Source organism: Oncorhynchus kisutch, linkage group LG30, assembly GCF_002021735.2.
Source record: "Oncorhynchus kisutch isolate 150728-3 linkage group LG30, Okis_V2, whole genome shotgun sequence".
NCBI classification, from domain to species: domain Eukaryota; kingdom Metazoa; phylum Chordata; class Actinopteri; order Salmoniformes; family Salmonidae; genus Oncorhynchus; species Oncorhynchus kisutch.
Genome location: NC_034203.2, coordinates 11,582,051 through 11,598,906, shown reverse-complemented (window position 1 = coordinate 11,598,906; position 16,856 = coordinate 11,582,051). Strand labels below are relative to the sequence as shown.

The following is a 16,856-nucleotide window of genomic DNA, read 5'->3' as shown; positions in this document are numbered from 1 at the left end:
TTATACGGCATCCTTTCAGTTACATCGCTCCCATCTTAATTTCCTGTTACACTATAGGTTTGGCATGGGAAGTGAATTACATCTACCCCCTTTTTTCCTCTGAGAGTCCACACTGTGGATCTTCCCAGGCTCTGTAGCCCTCAGTCACAACTGGAGTGTCGGAGAGGCTGCGGTCACCAGAGGATATTACCAGCGAACAACAAATGTTACCGCAGCTTTAGATAACGTTCCCTTAAAATGAGATTTTTATTTTTTTTACAACCGTAAATGGCATGCTATAGAAGGTACCAGACCTTTTTTGTGATTTCAATAGTTTTTGAGAAACTTACCGCAAACAGAAAATCACTTCCTCATCCTTGTTGTATAGTATGGGGGCCCTGAAAAAGAACCTGAACAAAGGATACAAAAACACTCAAATACGTCCTTTTAGAAACGGCAAAGCTCTCAGTATATAGTGATGCAGGTCATTCCGAACCCTATCTGCAAGTTATATTCCATTTTGTTGCGACTCGAGCGATCCCTCTCTGTCCATTAGACATGTAGCTGCCAAAATAAAGGAAACACTTGGGCAAATAAAGGATACAAAGTATATTGAAAGCATGGGGTGCTTCCACACAAGAAGTTCCAGATGTAAAATCTACGCCAAGGTGCCTTGAACCTGTTCTGTAGACTCGTGGTGGCCCAACCCTATTAAGTCTCTTTATGTTGGTGTTTCCTTTATTTTGGCAGTTACATGCAGCAGCAGGCTAGATGAGAATGGGACAGCTGGATAGGGGAAACGGCTCAAGTCGCAAAAAAAGGAATATAACGCTGCAGAAAATGGAATGACACAATTTCATGTGTACAACATCTAAAGACCTGGATCACAACACTGAGTGCTTTGACATTTCTAAAAGGATGTATTTGGGTGTTTTTGGAGCCTTTGTTCATGTTTTTTCAGGGCCCCCATACTACACAACGAGGGTGAGGAAGTGATTTACGGTTTGGGGTAAGTTTCTCAAAAACAAGTGAAATCACAAAAAAGGTGTCTCTAGAACCTTCTATAATATCCCATTTACATGAAAAATGTAGATTTGGTTGTTAAAAAGAAAACTTCTCCTTTAAGTCTCATTAGGTTATTACCTAACATTTTCATTGGAATGTTTCAGTGTTGTGCAAGGACTGTGTCTAAGAGACCATTCCCTTAAAGGCCCAGTGCAGTCCAAAACGTGATTTTCATGTGTTTTATATACATGTCCACACTATGAGGTTGAAATAATACTGAAATTGTGAAAATGATCATTCCCATTTAGTGTAACAGCAGTTTGAAAAGACTGCCTGAAACTTCAGCCTGTTTTGGTGGGATGGAGTTTTGGCCTGCCTGGCGAGGTCACCATTATTCTACAATGTAGAAAATAGTACAAATAAAGAAAAACCCTTGAATGAGTAGGTGTGTCCAAACTTTTTACTGGTAATGTATATATATATATATTCACACTATGAAGTTAGAAATAATGTGAAATTGTGAAAAGTATGACAAGTTTAGTGCAACAGCAGTTTCAAAAGACTGCCTGAACTATCAGCCTGTTTTGGTGGGATGGAGTTTTGAGTTTCAGTTTCAGTTTCTCTCCTCACTCTTAGACACTTCAAGCTAAATTCTTGCTTGAGAAATTGCTCTTTGCTAAGAAGCTTTGTTTCTTTTTTTTGAACCATTTTAATTGAAAACAATCACAGTAAAGTACTTCATTGTTACCCAGAAAGTATTTGATATTGAGATAAAAACAGTTGCATTGGACCTTTAATGTCAAATAGAACTTAACCAGAATGTGGTTACCATGTTTTCAAAAAATTCCATATTAAATGTGATAGACACGTTTCATGGGACGTTGCAAGAATATTAACGTGCCTTGTTTTCTGAGGGTAAGTCACACCTAAACATACTGTACTGATACTGTATTAATGTTCCAGACACGTTTCATGGAAACATTGTGTCCAATAACGTTTAAAAGATTGGGTGTTCTGTCATGATCCCCTGGAGGTTTTTGTCTCGTTCCAAGCTTGTTAAGGAGACATCCCTGAAGGCGTTTTTAGGACTTTGCCTGATGTTCCCAAATAACCCGTCACCCTTGTTACTGTTGCGAAGACAGACAAGGCTCTGATTGGTGAGCCACTAATCTATGTATCGTCCTTGATCACTATGATAAAAAAATACATATATTCTTGAGTGTACTTTTAACAGAGCTGAGATTTACTTCAAAGTGCAAAGTGTAGCAAGTCAGGTGAAATCAGAAATTAGCTAGGTTTCTATCCAATTAGTAACAGATTTCCATGCAAATATTCAAAAATCGACAAAGAAAACATTAGCATTTTCCACCAGTGGTGCGTTTCCACCAAACGGACTTGTTGCAGATATAAAGAAGTGTGTGATGACGTAGTGCACATAAAAAGGTACTTTTTCGCTTTAGTTTTCACGTAACGAATAAAAATCTAAAGTTCAATGTATTTCCATCACATTTTCAACTCTACTGGTGATTTGGTCACAATGGTAAATGTGCCCACTCTGGTCTTGGCACGTGTGCTCTAGCCAACAGCTTGCAGATACAAGATTAGCTAAGATTAGCCTATTAAGATTAGCTAAGATTAGCCTATTAAGATTAGCCTGATAAGATTAGCCTATTAAGACTAGCCTGATAAGATTAGCCTATTAAGACTAGCCTGATAAGATTAGCCTATTAAGACTAGCCTGAAAAGATTAGCCTGATAAGATTAGCCTATTAAGACTAGCCTGATAAGATTAGCCTGATAAGATTAGCCTGATAAGATTGGCCTGATAAGATTAGCCTGATAAGATTAGCCTGATAAGATTAGCCTGATAAGATTAGCCTATTAAAACTAGCCTGATAATATTAGCCTGATAAGATTAGCCTGATAAGATAGGCCTGATAAGATTAGCCTGATAAGATTGGCCTGATAAGATTAGCCTATTAAGACTAGCCTGATAAGATTAGCCTGATAAGATTAGCCTATTATGGATAAGAGCAAGATCATTTTTATTTGTCAAACTTCAGCCAAGCATCGATGATCACGTCACCAGAATAAAACTCTCAATATTTATTGGAAAGCAGCATCAAGCTCATAACTGTGTACTTTCACCACCCTGTGAAGTTCAACATAACTTATTTCATCTGCAGCCTAATAAACTGCATGCGTTCCTGAATCGTAGTGGGAGGACCATATCGCGTGACTCCAAGTTTAGAATATGATGGTTAAACCATGCAGAACGAACAAATTGTCTTTAGACAATTATGTAATTGTACTGACATTTTCTGTTTCCATCAGCCCGGTCATGACTTTTTTCATGCGTCAGTTAATTCATCCACATCAAATGGTTGATGGAAGCCTGGTTACAGACATGGTGGGGTAGCTGGATGATCGGATGTTTTTATTTTATTTTACCTTTATTTAACCAGGTAGGCTAGTTGAGAACAAGTTCTCATTTGCAACTGTGACCTGGCCAAGATAAAGCAAAGCAGTTTGACACATAAAACAACACAGAGTTACACATGGAGTAAAACAAACATACAATCAATAATACAGTAGAAAAATCTATAAACCGCATGTGCAAATGAGGTAGGATAAAGAGGAGGTAAGGCAATAAATAGGCCATGGTGGCAAAGTAATTACAATATAGCAATTAAACACTGGAATGGTCGGGTGTGCAGAAGATGAATGTGCAAGTAGAGCTACTGGCGTGCAAAGGAATGCCGTGAACCAAGCGGTTGTGGGGACATGTTGAATAATAATGACTGTATACATGCACAATGTAATAATGAATGGCAAATATGTAAGTTGAAAGCACAGTGTGGGCGCCCCTAACCTTGCCAACAGACAAATAGCGTTCAATGGATCAGTGGTTCACAAATCAGGGCCTTGATGGGCTCGGCATCAGTAACAAGGGGTGCTGTGTAATGAAACATTTTTATTTAACACATTTTCATTGGGACCATCAGGCGAAAAACGTCTTAAGGGACGTCCCCGGAAATAGCCAGGAACTAGACAAAAACCTCCAGGGGATCATCACAGAATGTCCTATGTTTTTTTAAACGTTCTTGGACACAGGAATGTCATTGCAGCGTTCCAATGAATCGTGTCTAGAACACACACACAAAATATATATATATATATATATATATATATATAGTACCAGTCAAAAGGTTGGACACACCTACTCATTCAAGGGATTTTCTTTATTTTTACTGTTTTCTACATTGTAGAATAATAGTGAAGACATCAAAACTATGAAATAACACAATAAAAGAGTAACCAAAAAAGTGTTAAACAAATCTAAATATATTTAGATTCTTCAAAGGAGCCTTGATAGCAGCTTTGCCCACTCTTGGCATTCTCTCAACAAGCTTCACCTAGAATGCTTTTTCAACAGTCTTGTAGGAGTTCCCACATATGCTGAGCACTTTTTGGCTGCTTTTCCTACCCTCTGCGGTCCAACCCATCCTAAACAATCTCAATTGGGTTGAGGTCGGGTGATTGTGGAGGCCAGGTCATCTGATGCAGCACTCCATCACTCTCCTTCTTGGTCAAATAGCCCTTACACAGCCTGGAGGCTCATGTTTTTTGGCCCAAGCAAGTCTCTTCGTCTTATTGGTGTCCTTTAGTAGTGGTTTCTTTGCAGCAATTCGACCATGATGGCCTGATTCACGTAGTCTCTTCTGAACAGTCGATGTTGAGATGTGTCTGTTACTTGAACTCTGTGAAGCATTTATTTAGGCTGCAATTTCTGAGGCTTGTAACTCTAATGAACATCCTCTCCAGCAGAGGTAACTCTGGGTCTTCCTTTCCTGTGGCTGTCCTCCTGAGAGCCAGCTTCATCATAGCGCTTGATGGTTTTTGCGACTGCACCTGAAGAAACTTTCTACGTTTTTGACATTTTCCGAATTGACTGACCTTCATGTCTTAAAGTAATGATGGACTGTGATTTCTCTTTGCTTAGTTGAGCTGGTCTTGCCATAATATGGACTTTGTATTTTACCAAATAGGGCTATATTATGTATACCACCCCTACCTTGTCACAACACAACTGATTGGCTCAAATACATTAAGAATGAAAAAAAGTCTACAAATGAACTTTTAACAAGGCACACCTGTTAATTGAAATGCAATCCTATCTCATGAAGCTGGTTAAGAGAATGCCAAGAGTTTGCAAAGCTGTCATCAAGGCAAAGGGTGGTTACTACATGATTCCACATGTGTTATTTCATAGTTTTGAAAACCCTTGAATGAGTAGGTTGACAAACTTTTGATTGGAAATGTATTTAAACTCAGCAAAAAAAGAATCGTCTTCTCACTGTCAAATGCGTTTATTTTCAGCAAACTTAACGTGTAAATATTTGTTTGAACATAAGATTCAACAACTGAGACGTGAATGGCCCAAGCCCTCACCCTCCGATCCAACAGGTCCCAGACGTGCTCAATGGGATTGAGATCCGGGTTCTTCTCTGGCCATGGCAGAACACGGACATTCCTGTCTTACAGGAAATCACACACAGAACGAGCAGTATGGCTGGTGGCATTGTCATGCTGCAGGGCCATGTCAGGATGAGCTTGCGGGAAGGGTACCACATGAGGGAGGAGGATGTCTTCCCTGTAACGCACAGCGTGGAGATTGCCTGCAATGACAACAAGCTCAGTCCGATGATGCTGTGACACACCGCCCCAGACCATGACAGAACCTCCATCTCCAAATCGATCCCGCTCCAGAGTACATGCCTCGGTGTAACTCTCATTCCTTCGACAATAAACACGAATCCGACTATCACCCCATGTGATACAAAACTGCGACTTGTCAGTGAAGAGCACTTTTTCCCAGTCCTGTCTGGTCCAGCGACGGTGGGTTTGTGCACACCCGTTGTTGCTGGTGATGTCTGATGTTGACCTGCCTTACAACAGGCCTACAAGCCCTCAGTCCAGCCTCTCTCAGCCTATTGCGGACAGTCTGAGCACTGATGGAGGGATTGTGCGTTCCAGGTGTAACTCGGGCAGTTGTTGTTGCCATCCTGTACCTGTCCCGACGGTGTGATGTTCGGATGTACCGATCCTGTGCAGGTGTTGTTACATGTGGTCTGCCACTGCGAGGACCATCAGCTGTCCATCCTGTCTCCCTGTAGCGCTGTCTTAGGCATGCCACAGTATGGACATTGCAATTTATTGCCCTGGCCACATCTGCAGTCCTGATGCCTCCTTGCAGCATGCCTAAAGGCACGTTCACGCAGATCTGTGAAGTTTTTTGGATTTTTACAAATTATCTTTGAAAGACAGGGTCCTGAAAAAGGGACGTTTCTTTTTTTGCTGAGTTCATTAGCTGTCAGAGTTAATCAGTTAATTCAAGTCAACGTTTTGTAATTTTAGGGCACAATACATTTTTTCCACCAATAATCTTTTTTTTTTTAAACATACAAAATACATATACAGCTAAAACAACAATGTCAAAACAAGTTTACATTAAGGTTAAAGATAGTGTGCTTTAGTAATCTGCCAGATTTGGCTTACCATTATTTTAGACAAAATCAAGACATCAATATTCTTGTGCTTTTTGTATAAAAACTATTAAATTATAACAGCTCAATTTGAGCAAATTCGGAATTTGAGCAAATCCTCCGATTAACTTGTTTAAATGTTCTAATCATTTGAGAGTTCTACTTATACTGAACAAAAATATAAATGCAACATGTAAAGTGTTGGTCCCATGATTCATGAGCTGAAATTAAAGATCCCAGAATGTTCCATACACACAAAAAGCTTAAATTATCGCAAAAAAGAAATGTCATCCCTGTTTGTGAGTATTTCTCTATTTTGTGAGTATAATCCATCCATCTAACAGGTTTGGCATATCAAGAAACGAATTAAACAGGTGCACCTTGTGCTGGGTACAATAAAAGGCTTCTAAAATGTGAAGTTTTGTCACACAACACAATGCCACAGATGTCTCAAGTTTTGAGGGAGCGTGCAATTGGCATGCTAACTGCATGAATGTCCACCAGACTAGTTGCCAGAGAAATTAATGTTCCTTTCTTTAGCATAAGCCGCCTTCACACATTGTTTTAAGATAGTCTGGCAGTATGTCAGATAATTTGTAACCACTCAAGCCCAGGACCTCCACATCTGGCTTCTTCACCTGTGGGATTGTCTGAGACCAGCCACCCGGACAGCTGATGAAACAGGAGTATTTCTGTCTATAATAAAACAATTTTGTGGGGAAAAGCTAATTCTGATTGACTGGGCTTGGCTCCCCAGTGGGTGGGTCTTGCACCCAAGTGTGTGGGCCTGTGTCCAGTCATGTGAAATCCATAGATTAGGGACTAATTATCTTATTTCAATTGACTGATTTCCATATATGAACTGTAACTCAGTAAAATCATTGCATGTTGCGTTTATATTTTTGTTGAGTAGATATTCTGATAATATGGCAACCATGTTCTGTGTTTGTTTCATGTGACATTGATGGAATGTTCTCCTAAACCTCAGAAAACTGGACCCATGAATGTTCTTCCAACGTTGCCATGAAACATGTCTTGAACAATAATATATTATATTCTGAGAACATAGCAACCATGTTCTGTGTATGCTTGGAGTGATGTTGATGGAATATTCTCCTAACCCTCAGAAAACTGGACACTAATGTTTTTGCAGCATCTCATGAGATGCATTAATACTGTATATTGTGAGAACATGGTAGCCGTGTTCTGTTTGACATCAAGGGAATGCTCTCCTACCTCTAAAACATGCTAAATAGATTCTCCGGAGGTTTTGGCTAACATTTTTTCAAACATCACAGGAACATTACGGGTAACATTACAAAAACGTTCTCTCTCCCTACAATTGTTAGCTGGGTTAAAAGGATATCAATTTCAGCAGCAAGAACAGTTTGAGGAGTGACTATTATCCTGTAAATGTTCATCAAACTCAACCTCGCAAAGATAAAGACACAAGATTTTCTGTTTGATTTACTTTCTTGTCATAGCACATTGGTACTGGCCCTTCTTAGACGTAAACGGCGAAGGTTGGAAATCAAACACACGTGAGACCTACCTGTGAGAACTGGAGAATAGTCGTCCGATAGCAAGAGAATAAAGAACACAGCAATATCAATTAAACATACTGTATATCAGGGCATCTCATACTGTATATCAGAGGTTCCCATGAAGGTACCGATGGGGGTCCGCAGCCAGATCTCAAAAGATACAAATAATATGGCGTCTTCAAAAAGTATTCATACCCTTTGACCTATTCAGCATTTTCTTGAATTCAAAATGGAATCATGTAGTAACCAAAAAAAGTGTTAAACATATCTAAATATATATTTGATATTCTTCAAAGTAGCCACCCTTTGCCTTGATGACAGATTTGCACACTCTTAGCATTCTCTCAACTAGGTTCATGAGGTAGTCACCTGGAATGCATTTCAATGAACAGGTGTACCTTGTTAAAAGTTCATTTGTGGAATTTCTTTCCTTCTTAATGTGTTTGAGCAAATGTGTTGTGACAAGGTAGGGATGGTATACAGAAGATAGCCCTATTTGGTAAAAGACCAAGTCCATATTATGGCAAGAACAGCTCAAACTGCCGTGTATTTTTGAGACGCAGAGTATGTGAACAGATGACCTCCGCATGTGTCGTTTCAACCATGAAGTGACACTGTCTGTGATTTATTTAGAATTCAAGGCACACTTAACCGGCATGGCTACCACAGCATTCTGCAGCGATATGCTTTCCCATCTGGTTTGCGCTTAGTGGGACTATCATTTGTTTTTAACAAGACAATGACCCAACACACATACAGGCTGTGTAAGGGCTATTTGACCAAGAAGGAGAGTGATGGAGTGCTGCATCAGATGACCTGGCTTCCACAATCACCCGACCTCAACTCAATTGAGAAGGTTTAGGATGAGTTGGACCACAGAGCGAAGAAAAAGCAGCCAACAAGTGCTCAGCATATGTGGGAACTCCTTCAAGACTGTTGGAAAAGTATTCCTCATGATTCTGGTTGAGAGAATGCCAAGTGTGCAAAGCTGTCATCAAGGCAAAGGGTGGCTACTTTGAAGAATATAAAATATATTTTGATTCGTTTTAAAATATATTTTGATCACTTTTTTGGGTTACTACATGATTCCATGTGTGTTATTTCATGGTGTTCATGTCTTTACTATTATTCTACAATGTAGAAAATAGTAAAAATAAAGAAAAACCCTGTCCAAACATTTGACTGGTACTGTATATATATATATATATATATATATATATATATATATATATATATATATATTTATTTATTTAATTTATTATATATATATTTTTTTTAATGAATATTGCTCACAAATTAAATGAATTTTGGCCAATGGATCCGTGGAATACGTTTAGAGTGTGTAAATACAACACAACTTAATATTATTAATCACAGTACTCCACATCAATTATACATTTCTCAACTCAATAGTTATTGTACTCCCCCCCCCAAAATGTTACATTTTTAGATAAATGCACTGTAATTTAAAGCTGGAATCTTTCATGGTAAAACTGACGTTTTTCGATATTACAACAACAAAGAAGTTACTCCCCTTGGACATCCTTGCACGTGCGATAAGAAGAGCACAATATGTAGTGCAATTCTTTTTTTTTACCATGCTTCACCACGCTCCTCAGCTCTGCAACAAAAACAATAACGGTGGCGAGGCAGCCGGTGGAGCAGCCAGTGGCACCGTTTCCTCCTACTGCGGATTCCATCTTTACACTTTAAAACTGTAAACTTCTCTCTGACGCATGGAAACATTTGTAGAATTGCAGGATATTCGCTTTTAAAGCTGCAAAAGGTTCTCTCCGATGCCAAGAGGCGGGCCTTTAAAATGTTCCTTCCCGAGACTTGGTTCGTCCGGCCATGCACTGCTGAAGTCATAGTAAAACTCCTTGCATGTCATTTTATATCTCACTCAAGTTGTGTTCTGAATTTGCTACCACAAAACGGGTCCCAGGCCCTGCTGTATGTTACACATTTTGTTAACATGTGACCATCATAATCAAAATAGCCTATTGATCAATGCAATTAAATCATTTCAGAGGCTTCTGCAGTGAGCAGACATAACCAGCCAGGCAGAGCACTGGGCTGCATGGGATAATTTTACCATCGCCCTAGATTTCCTCCCACTTTCCTCAGAGACGAATGACCCAGCTCATACTTCTTACGCCTTCCTTCCCATCCCGTTTCTCTTTCGCAGCCGGCGGGAGATAGCAATACCTCGATGTGTACCACAGAAGTTCCGCAGACATTCAAAAGTTCCTCCTCAGAAGCTTTTCTCTTAAAAGCATTCTGTCTGAGCTCACCTGTGGGGCAGCAATGCTGAGGGCTGTGTTGGCCAACTCCATCTTATCCTGGGACTTTTCGCGTGCAAGACGGGCAGCCTCTTTGACCTCCTTAAACCGCTCAGAAAACTGAGGACGAACAAGAGCGAAATGCATTTAGTTTGACATTGCAGTAAGCCTTGGATAATGTGCCTAAAAATGATGATCGCACAAGATAAATGAGTTGTCCATAATTCAACAACTGAATTATTTTGGGACGCCAGACCCTTGTGTAGAGTGAAGTTAGAAGATCTTCACCTGATGCAGCTGCTGCTCTGTAGCGAAGCCCAGGCCGTAGACCGTGTTGGCCCTGCTGTCCGCCCATTGGCCAAACTTCTGCGAGGTCCTGGTGAACGTCATGCTGGGTGTAATGGTGCAGTTGATAATGGCCTGGGGATAGAGGGAGGAGGACATCATTGCTTACTGCAGTAGTAGTTCCTCACCTCACCTGATGAACCTCAAAAGCTATCATGCACAACAGATTATTGTTCACGTTGGTGCCAACGTGAGGACTCATTCTCTCGGACTTTGAACAAAGAGAAGTGAAACATCTACGATCATAACGGAAGCATCCGTTTGCCTTTTCATAATATCCAAATGGATCGTTTCAAATCCATTGTACAAACAGATGGTTATACACATCTTCTCTGTAAACAGTTATCTCCTTTGGAAATGTCTTTTGAGCTTATTCTGATAGCATGACATGCCCATCTTTTAGATTGGACTGTGGGTGCATGGCAATCAATGGCTTGCATTATTTTCAGGACGTAACAAACAAATGGCATTTATTTGACTGGGCGACCCTTTAACAGATTAACAAACATTGCATCGGGCAGTGCGGAGAAGTGGCTACAGCCCCTCCATTTGGTTTCACGTCACATGAGAAAACACATTAAGCAGACCCATTTATAAACTTCTGCATCAGCTGCAGAATTACTCTAATATGACTGACGTAAAACCCCACACTCAGAGGGCAAGGGCAGCTTAAGGAAGAGGAGCTTTTTAAACAAACGATTACAAGAGTCAGGGGCAACATGTTTCACATGACGTGGTACAAAAGATTACCACGTTGCCAGACAACAGATGCGTGGAATTAAGTTGCTGACCACAGGGGTCTGCTGGGAGTGGGGAATGTGGGTCAGACCAGAGGTGTTAAGAAGAGATCAGATAAATTACAGGGCAGCATTGGGGAATCTAAATTCAAAACATGTGAGGAATCTGTGCCTTGATCTTATGAGCGCTGTTTGGTGACATTGGGTTTCTGTTCACACTCCAGTTCTTACTGACTGAACAATGGCTCAATTGTTTTTAAATTAATAAAAGCCTACAACCACTGATTTTATGTTTAGCCTCGTGAACAACCAAGGTCTTTGGAGATGGAAGGATAAATGAGAGTACGGGCAAAAGTAAGAGTGAACACAATCTTAAAACATGCCCATGCTGATCTGCTACTCATACCAGACCCATCTTTATCTACTCTCTTTGTCAAACTGTAAATTGCTTTTTTGTTGTTGGCTAGAAGCAAATGATTGAACTGAAAGCACCTCTGGAGACCATATTTTCAACCGTCCCGCAATGTCCTAAGAACATCTCTCGAAAAGGATGTTTCCCTAAATCAGAGCTTTCGACAAGACCACACGTTCACATACTCTTAACTGTGGTCTGCATTCATGTTCCAGAGAGTCACTGTACAAGGACAGCACAGCTGCCTGGCTCACCTTGGTACCGCCCACGCTGATGATGCGGTACACATTCCTGTTGCCGTCGTAGAAGAAGGAGACGGTGACGGCATGCTTACTGGCAGGGATCCAGTTCCTCTTGGTGTTCGGGTCAATCTGGAACACATGGGCCCTGGCGCTGAAGATCGGTTGCTCCCTGGGGCAAGGAGGGGACATGGAGCTAAGCATGTGAAGACAAATTGTGGCCAATAATTTTATATTCCTTAACATGGCCCAGCAAATGAGAGTATGTGAAGACTAATGCAAAGACAACTTGACCACGGCTCACATTTTTCTAAATAATTATGATTCTTCTCAGTTTACATTTTTGAATGAACACAGTTCACTAAACAAATTGACAACTCATGTTTCCGGACAACCCTCATATTCTAATCAAGACCTACTGTTCATTTTCTGATGAATACGAAATGTCTGCAATTTCTTTGTGCTTTCGCAGAGGAAAAACAACCTCCTATTCCTCCCATAATGGAGCATAGCTCCCAAACTTGACTGGCTGCCATAATGCTACAGACGTTGGCGTCACCTTTGGCAGCTCTTTATGTCATATTCTCATTTGCCAGTGGGTTGTGGTTGGCACAAGACCGTTGACTAAAAAGCTCAGAACCTTTGCACAAGTCCCCTCCCAACCCCTGCTCCTGCCAGTGTGACCATGCTAGGTATCCTAGAAACTAGGTAAATATTTCAAAGCAACAATGCCACTGGTGTTCGAGTTTAGTTTGGCAACTGTGGCACGGAAAATGGAAACCCAACCAAATCTGAATGACAGCAGTGGAAAGATCGTACACAGAGGGGGAGTTAAAGTCCAGTTACTGTGCAATGCAATTAGACAAAGTGGAGAGGCTGTGCCTCATCTATAGCCTGGGAAGACAACCAATCTCTGCAAGAGTAGCCTAAGTATCTTTTCTTTTTCAATAAGTTGTTGTTGTTGGTATAGTCTGGCTTGGGCAATTGTAGTTAAGTGTTGTCTCTCTACCAAGTAGCCTGCTAAATTATTGCTGTTTGAACTGCAGAATGCTCAGTACTTGTGGCTGTGAAGGGTTGAAACATTGACTTGAACTGGTTTCAGGTCAATTTGAGTAGTAGCTTTTGTGATAATTGGTGGGTGTGTCTTTTGGAGGGGGTATCTTGCTTCATCTTTGCTAGGTAATCATCAATCAGTGCTGAGCGGCGTGTTGTCCTTCAGTCCCCACACTTTTTGACCTTAACGGAGACATAGATTACCTCAGAGAGCACTGCTACTTCGTCATCTGACTATGTGTTCTCTCATAGTCGAAGAGCATCTGGTCGTGGCGGTGGTGGCGAAGGGATACTCATTTCTCTTCAGTGGAGATTTTTTATTCCCCCCCCTCTCACCTGTCCATCTCCTCATTTGAATTCCATGCTGCCACTGTCACTTGTCCACTCAAGCTGTCGTTATCTATCACACGACAGGAGGGATACACTACAAAGCAGGATCAATAAATTAATTAGCTAGCGAACTTCCACAAAATATTTAAAACTAGATCTTTTGAGAAAGATAACCTTGAAATGGGCATGGTCCAATTGACTCAACACCAAAAACACATACGTTTAGATTTCTTAATGAACCAGAAAATCAATAGTTATTTTGGGTTGTTTATCAAAGTTATCTGGTTAACTCATTGAATCTTCTTTGTAGAACACCCCTCTGGTGCCCTTGGAAAGTTCCTCAATGTTGTTTGACACCTTGATAAACTAAATTCCTGACGATGGCTCACCACTCATTGTACTGGGCGACTTCAACCTCCCGACGCCTGACCTCAATTTCTTTCCACCTCTTTCTTTCCACAACTTTACTCTTTAGACCTCACCTTTTCCCAGTCCCCTCCCACTCACAAGGCAGACAATGCGCCTAATTTACAAGAGGCTGCTCGTACTAATCTCCTTGCAAACCCCCTCACCCCATCCTCCAACCCTACCTACTTAGTCCACCTAGCCCACTCAGCCTTCCCAGATGGGCATGCGCCATCACATTCTTCGCCCTCTCTCTCCCACCACTCTCTCCTCTTCTATCATATCATCTCTCCCTTCTGCTAAATCCTCTTCTTTCCTGTTTCCTGTCCCTTTGACCATACTCTCCTCTCCTTCAGAATCCTATGACTCTCACTATCCCCTTTCCTCCAGGCCGGCTCGGCCCTCCCCTCCTGCTGCGTGGCGGAGTGACTCACTGCGAGCTCACAGAACAGGGCTATGGGCAGCTAAGCAAAAATGGAGGAAAACTAATTTCCGGAGGACCTATCATCCTTCTACTCTACCTTTTCTTCCTCTGCATGCGCTGCTAAAGCTGCTTTCTATCACTATACATTTCAAGTTCCTGCCTCCAATCCTCTTCCACCTTCTTCTTATCCTTAATCCTCCACCAGCTCCCCTTTCCTCTGTGCGAACGACTTTGTCAACCACTTTGAAAGAAAGGTTGATGACAGCCACTCAGCCAACTGAGTCCACTGGTCCCAATTACACAGAACTACCCTATGTCTTGACCTCTTTCTACCCTCTCTCTCCAGATTAAATCCTTATACCCGTGATGTCCAGCTACCCAACAACCTTCCCACTCGACCCCATCCACTCCTCCAGATGATCTCTGGAGACCTCCCATTCTTCACTTCCTTCCTCCCTGACCATTGGCTCAAGACGGCCAGAGTCGCTTCCCTCCTCAAGAAACCAACACTCGACCCCTCTGACTACAGACCAGTATCCCTTCTTTCTATGCTTTCCAAAACACTTGAGCATGCTGTCTATGACCAACTTTCTTGTTATCTCTCTCAGAACGACATTCTTGACCCTAACCAGTCAAGTTTTAAGACGGCTCACTAAACTGAGACCACTCTCCTCTGTGTTACGGAGGCTCTCTTCTCTGCAAAAGCTGACTCTCTCTCCTCTATTCTCATCCTCCTAGATCTACCCGCAGACATCAACACTGAACCATCACATCCTCTCCACCATCTCAAGGATAGACATCTCAGACTCTGTACACTCCTGGATTGCATCCTACCTGGCAGGTCGCTCCTACCAGGTGACGTGGAGAGGATCTGTGTCTGCACCACATGCTCTCACTATTGGTGTCCCCCAGGGCTCATTTCTAGGACCTCTCCTCTTTTCTCTATACACCAAATCACTCGGCTTGGTGTACACCCCACTTTGCCATACCCACGGTTAGCTGAACTGACGCCACTGTGTTCATCCTTCCCAAGTTATCCAATGTCACTCCGCTCCTCAGCACACTCTACTGGCTTCCATTTTAAGCTTGCATCCACTTCAAGACCCTGGTCCATAACTTCAGGCGATGCTCAAACCCTACACCCCAACCCGAGCACCCCGTTCTGCCACCTCAGGTCTCTTGGCCCTCCTACCCCTACAGGGGTCAGCTCCCGCTCAGCCCAGTCAAAACTATTTTCTGTCCTGGTACCCCAATGGTGGAAGAAGCTTCCCCCTATCCCTGCCCATCTTCCAAAAATGTCTGAAACCCTACTTCTTCAAACAAAGAGTATCTTAAATAAGACATCTCAGTCTTATTCCCCCACTAACAAAAAAAACGTTGCCAGTTTACTAACCATCGGTTCTGGCAAACAATCTGCGTCCCATAATTAGACACACCTCGACTTTATCAATGCCCTGATTACTCCCTCTTTATTTAATCCTCAGTTGTCATCAGTCCTTAGGTGTTATTGGTTTTCTCTCACGTTCAGTACGCTTCCCATGTTTGTTCTTTGTATCTGTTCAGTTTTAAACTCACCTTCTGCACCTGTACGTTACAGAATGACACCTCACAATATGGAAGCAGCAGAAGATTCAACGCTCTTCCAGACGGTTAACGAACAAGGTTACAGTACGTTCTCTAGTGCCTCGACACCGCCAGTGAGGTTCTCTATACCCCTATCAGAGGGCCTCCTACCATGGGTTGTTACAGTGAGCCAGCCCACCACACTACCCATTCTTCCACCCAGGTCGGGGATGCCCGACTGTCCCTTCCAGAGAAATATGACGGTACTCCATCGAAATTCTGTGGCTTTCTACTCCAGTTCTCCCTCTATTTCGCCTATCAGACGAGAGCTCCCACCACCGAGAGGTCCAAGGTTGCCATGGTAATATCCCTGCTGGCCAGACGGGCGTTGAAGTGGGCTACGGCCGTCTGGGAGAGAGAAAGAGCTGGGTTCCTATGAGAGGTTCATGGCTCTGTTCAGGGCAGTCTTCGACCATCCTCCAGAGGGCAGAGAGGGAGGTGAGCGACTTTTCCAGCACCGGCAGAGGGCCCAGACTGTTGCGGAGTACGCCCTCACCTTTCAGACTGTGGCAGCCTCCAGCGGATGGAATGAGCCGCCACTCCACCCTCTATTCCGCAGTGGACTGCGCAAGGAGGTACTGACGGAGTTGGCATGTCGGGATGACAACATATCCTTGGACACTCTCATCTCGATGGCCATTAGTCTGGATAACCTTCTTCGGGAGCACCGGTGTACACATCGCCACTCTCCTCCCTCCTATGGCTGTCCTGGGGCAGAGCCTGAACCCATGGAGGTAGGGGCCACACACCTCTCCGTGGCAGAGCGGCGTCGCCAGAGACAGCTGGGGCTCTGTTCCTATTGCAGCCAGGAGGGGCACCAGCTTCAGCGGTGTCCGCTGCGCCCTAACCCAGGCAGCCCCTTGATTGGGTTTGTTCTTTTGTGTCTGTTCAGTATTAAACTCACCTTCTGCACCTGCTTTCTGACTCCCAGC

At 42.5% G+C, this 16,856-nt stretch overlaps 1 protein-coding gene and 1 long non-coding RNA gene across 4 annotated transcripts in view; one reads left to right on the top strand and one right to left on the bottom strand.

Annotated features, from left to right (window-relative positions):
- LOC109874681 (homer protein homolog 3) overlaps nt 1–16,856 on the bottom strand; it is a 37,715-nt gene that overhangs the window by 17,132 nt on the left and 3,727 nt on the right. For 2 of the 3 annotated variants that reach the window (XM_031810322.1, XM_031810323.1), the window contains 3 exons: nt 12,105–12,261; nt 10,645–10,776; nt 10,369–10,476 (listed from right to left, as the gene is read on the bottom strand). In XM_031810322.1, the coding sequence (XP_031666182.1) occupies nt 10,369–10,476; nt 10,645–10,776; nt 12,105–12,261 (397 nt within the window). Of the gene's footprint in view, nt 1–8,082; nt 8,092–10,368; nt 10,477–10,644; nt 10,777–12,104; nt 12,262–16,856 lie in introns of all 3 variants that reach the window. The other variant, XM_020466707.2, reaches the window with a different exon arrangement.
- LOC116358613 (uncharacterized) lies at nt 751–16,841 on the top strand. The gene is made up of 3 exons (XR_004206367.1): nt 751–988; nt 14,648–15,156; nt 15,899–16,841. It is a non-coding gene; the product is annotated as an uncharacterized LOC116358613 (long non-coding RNA).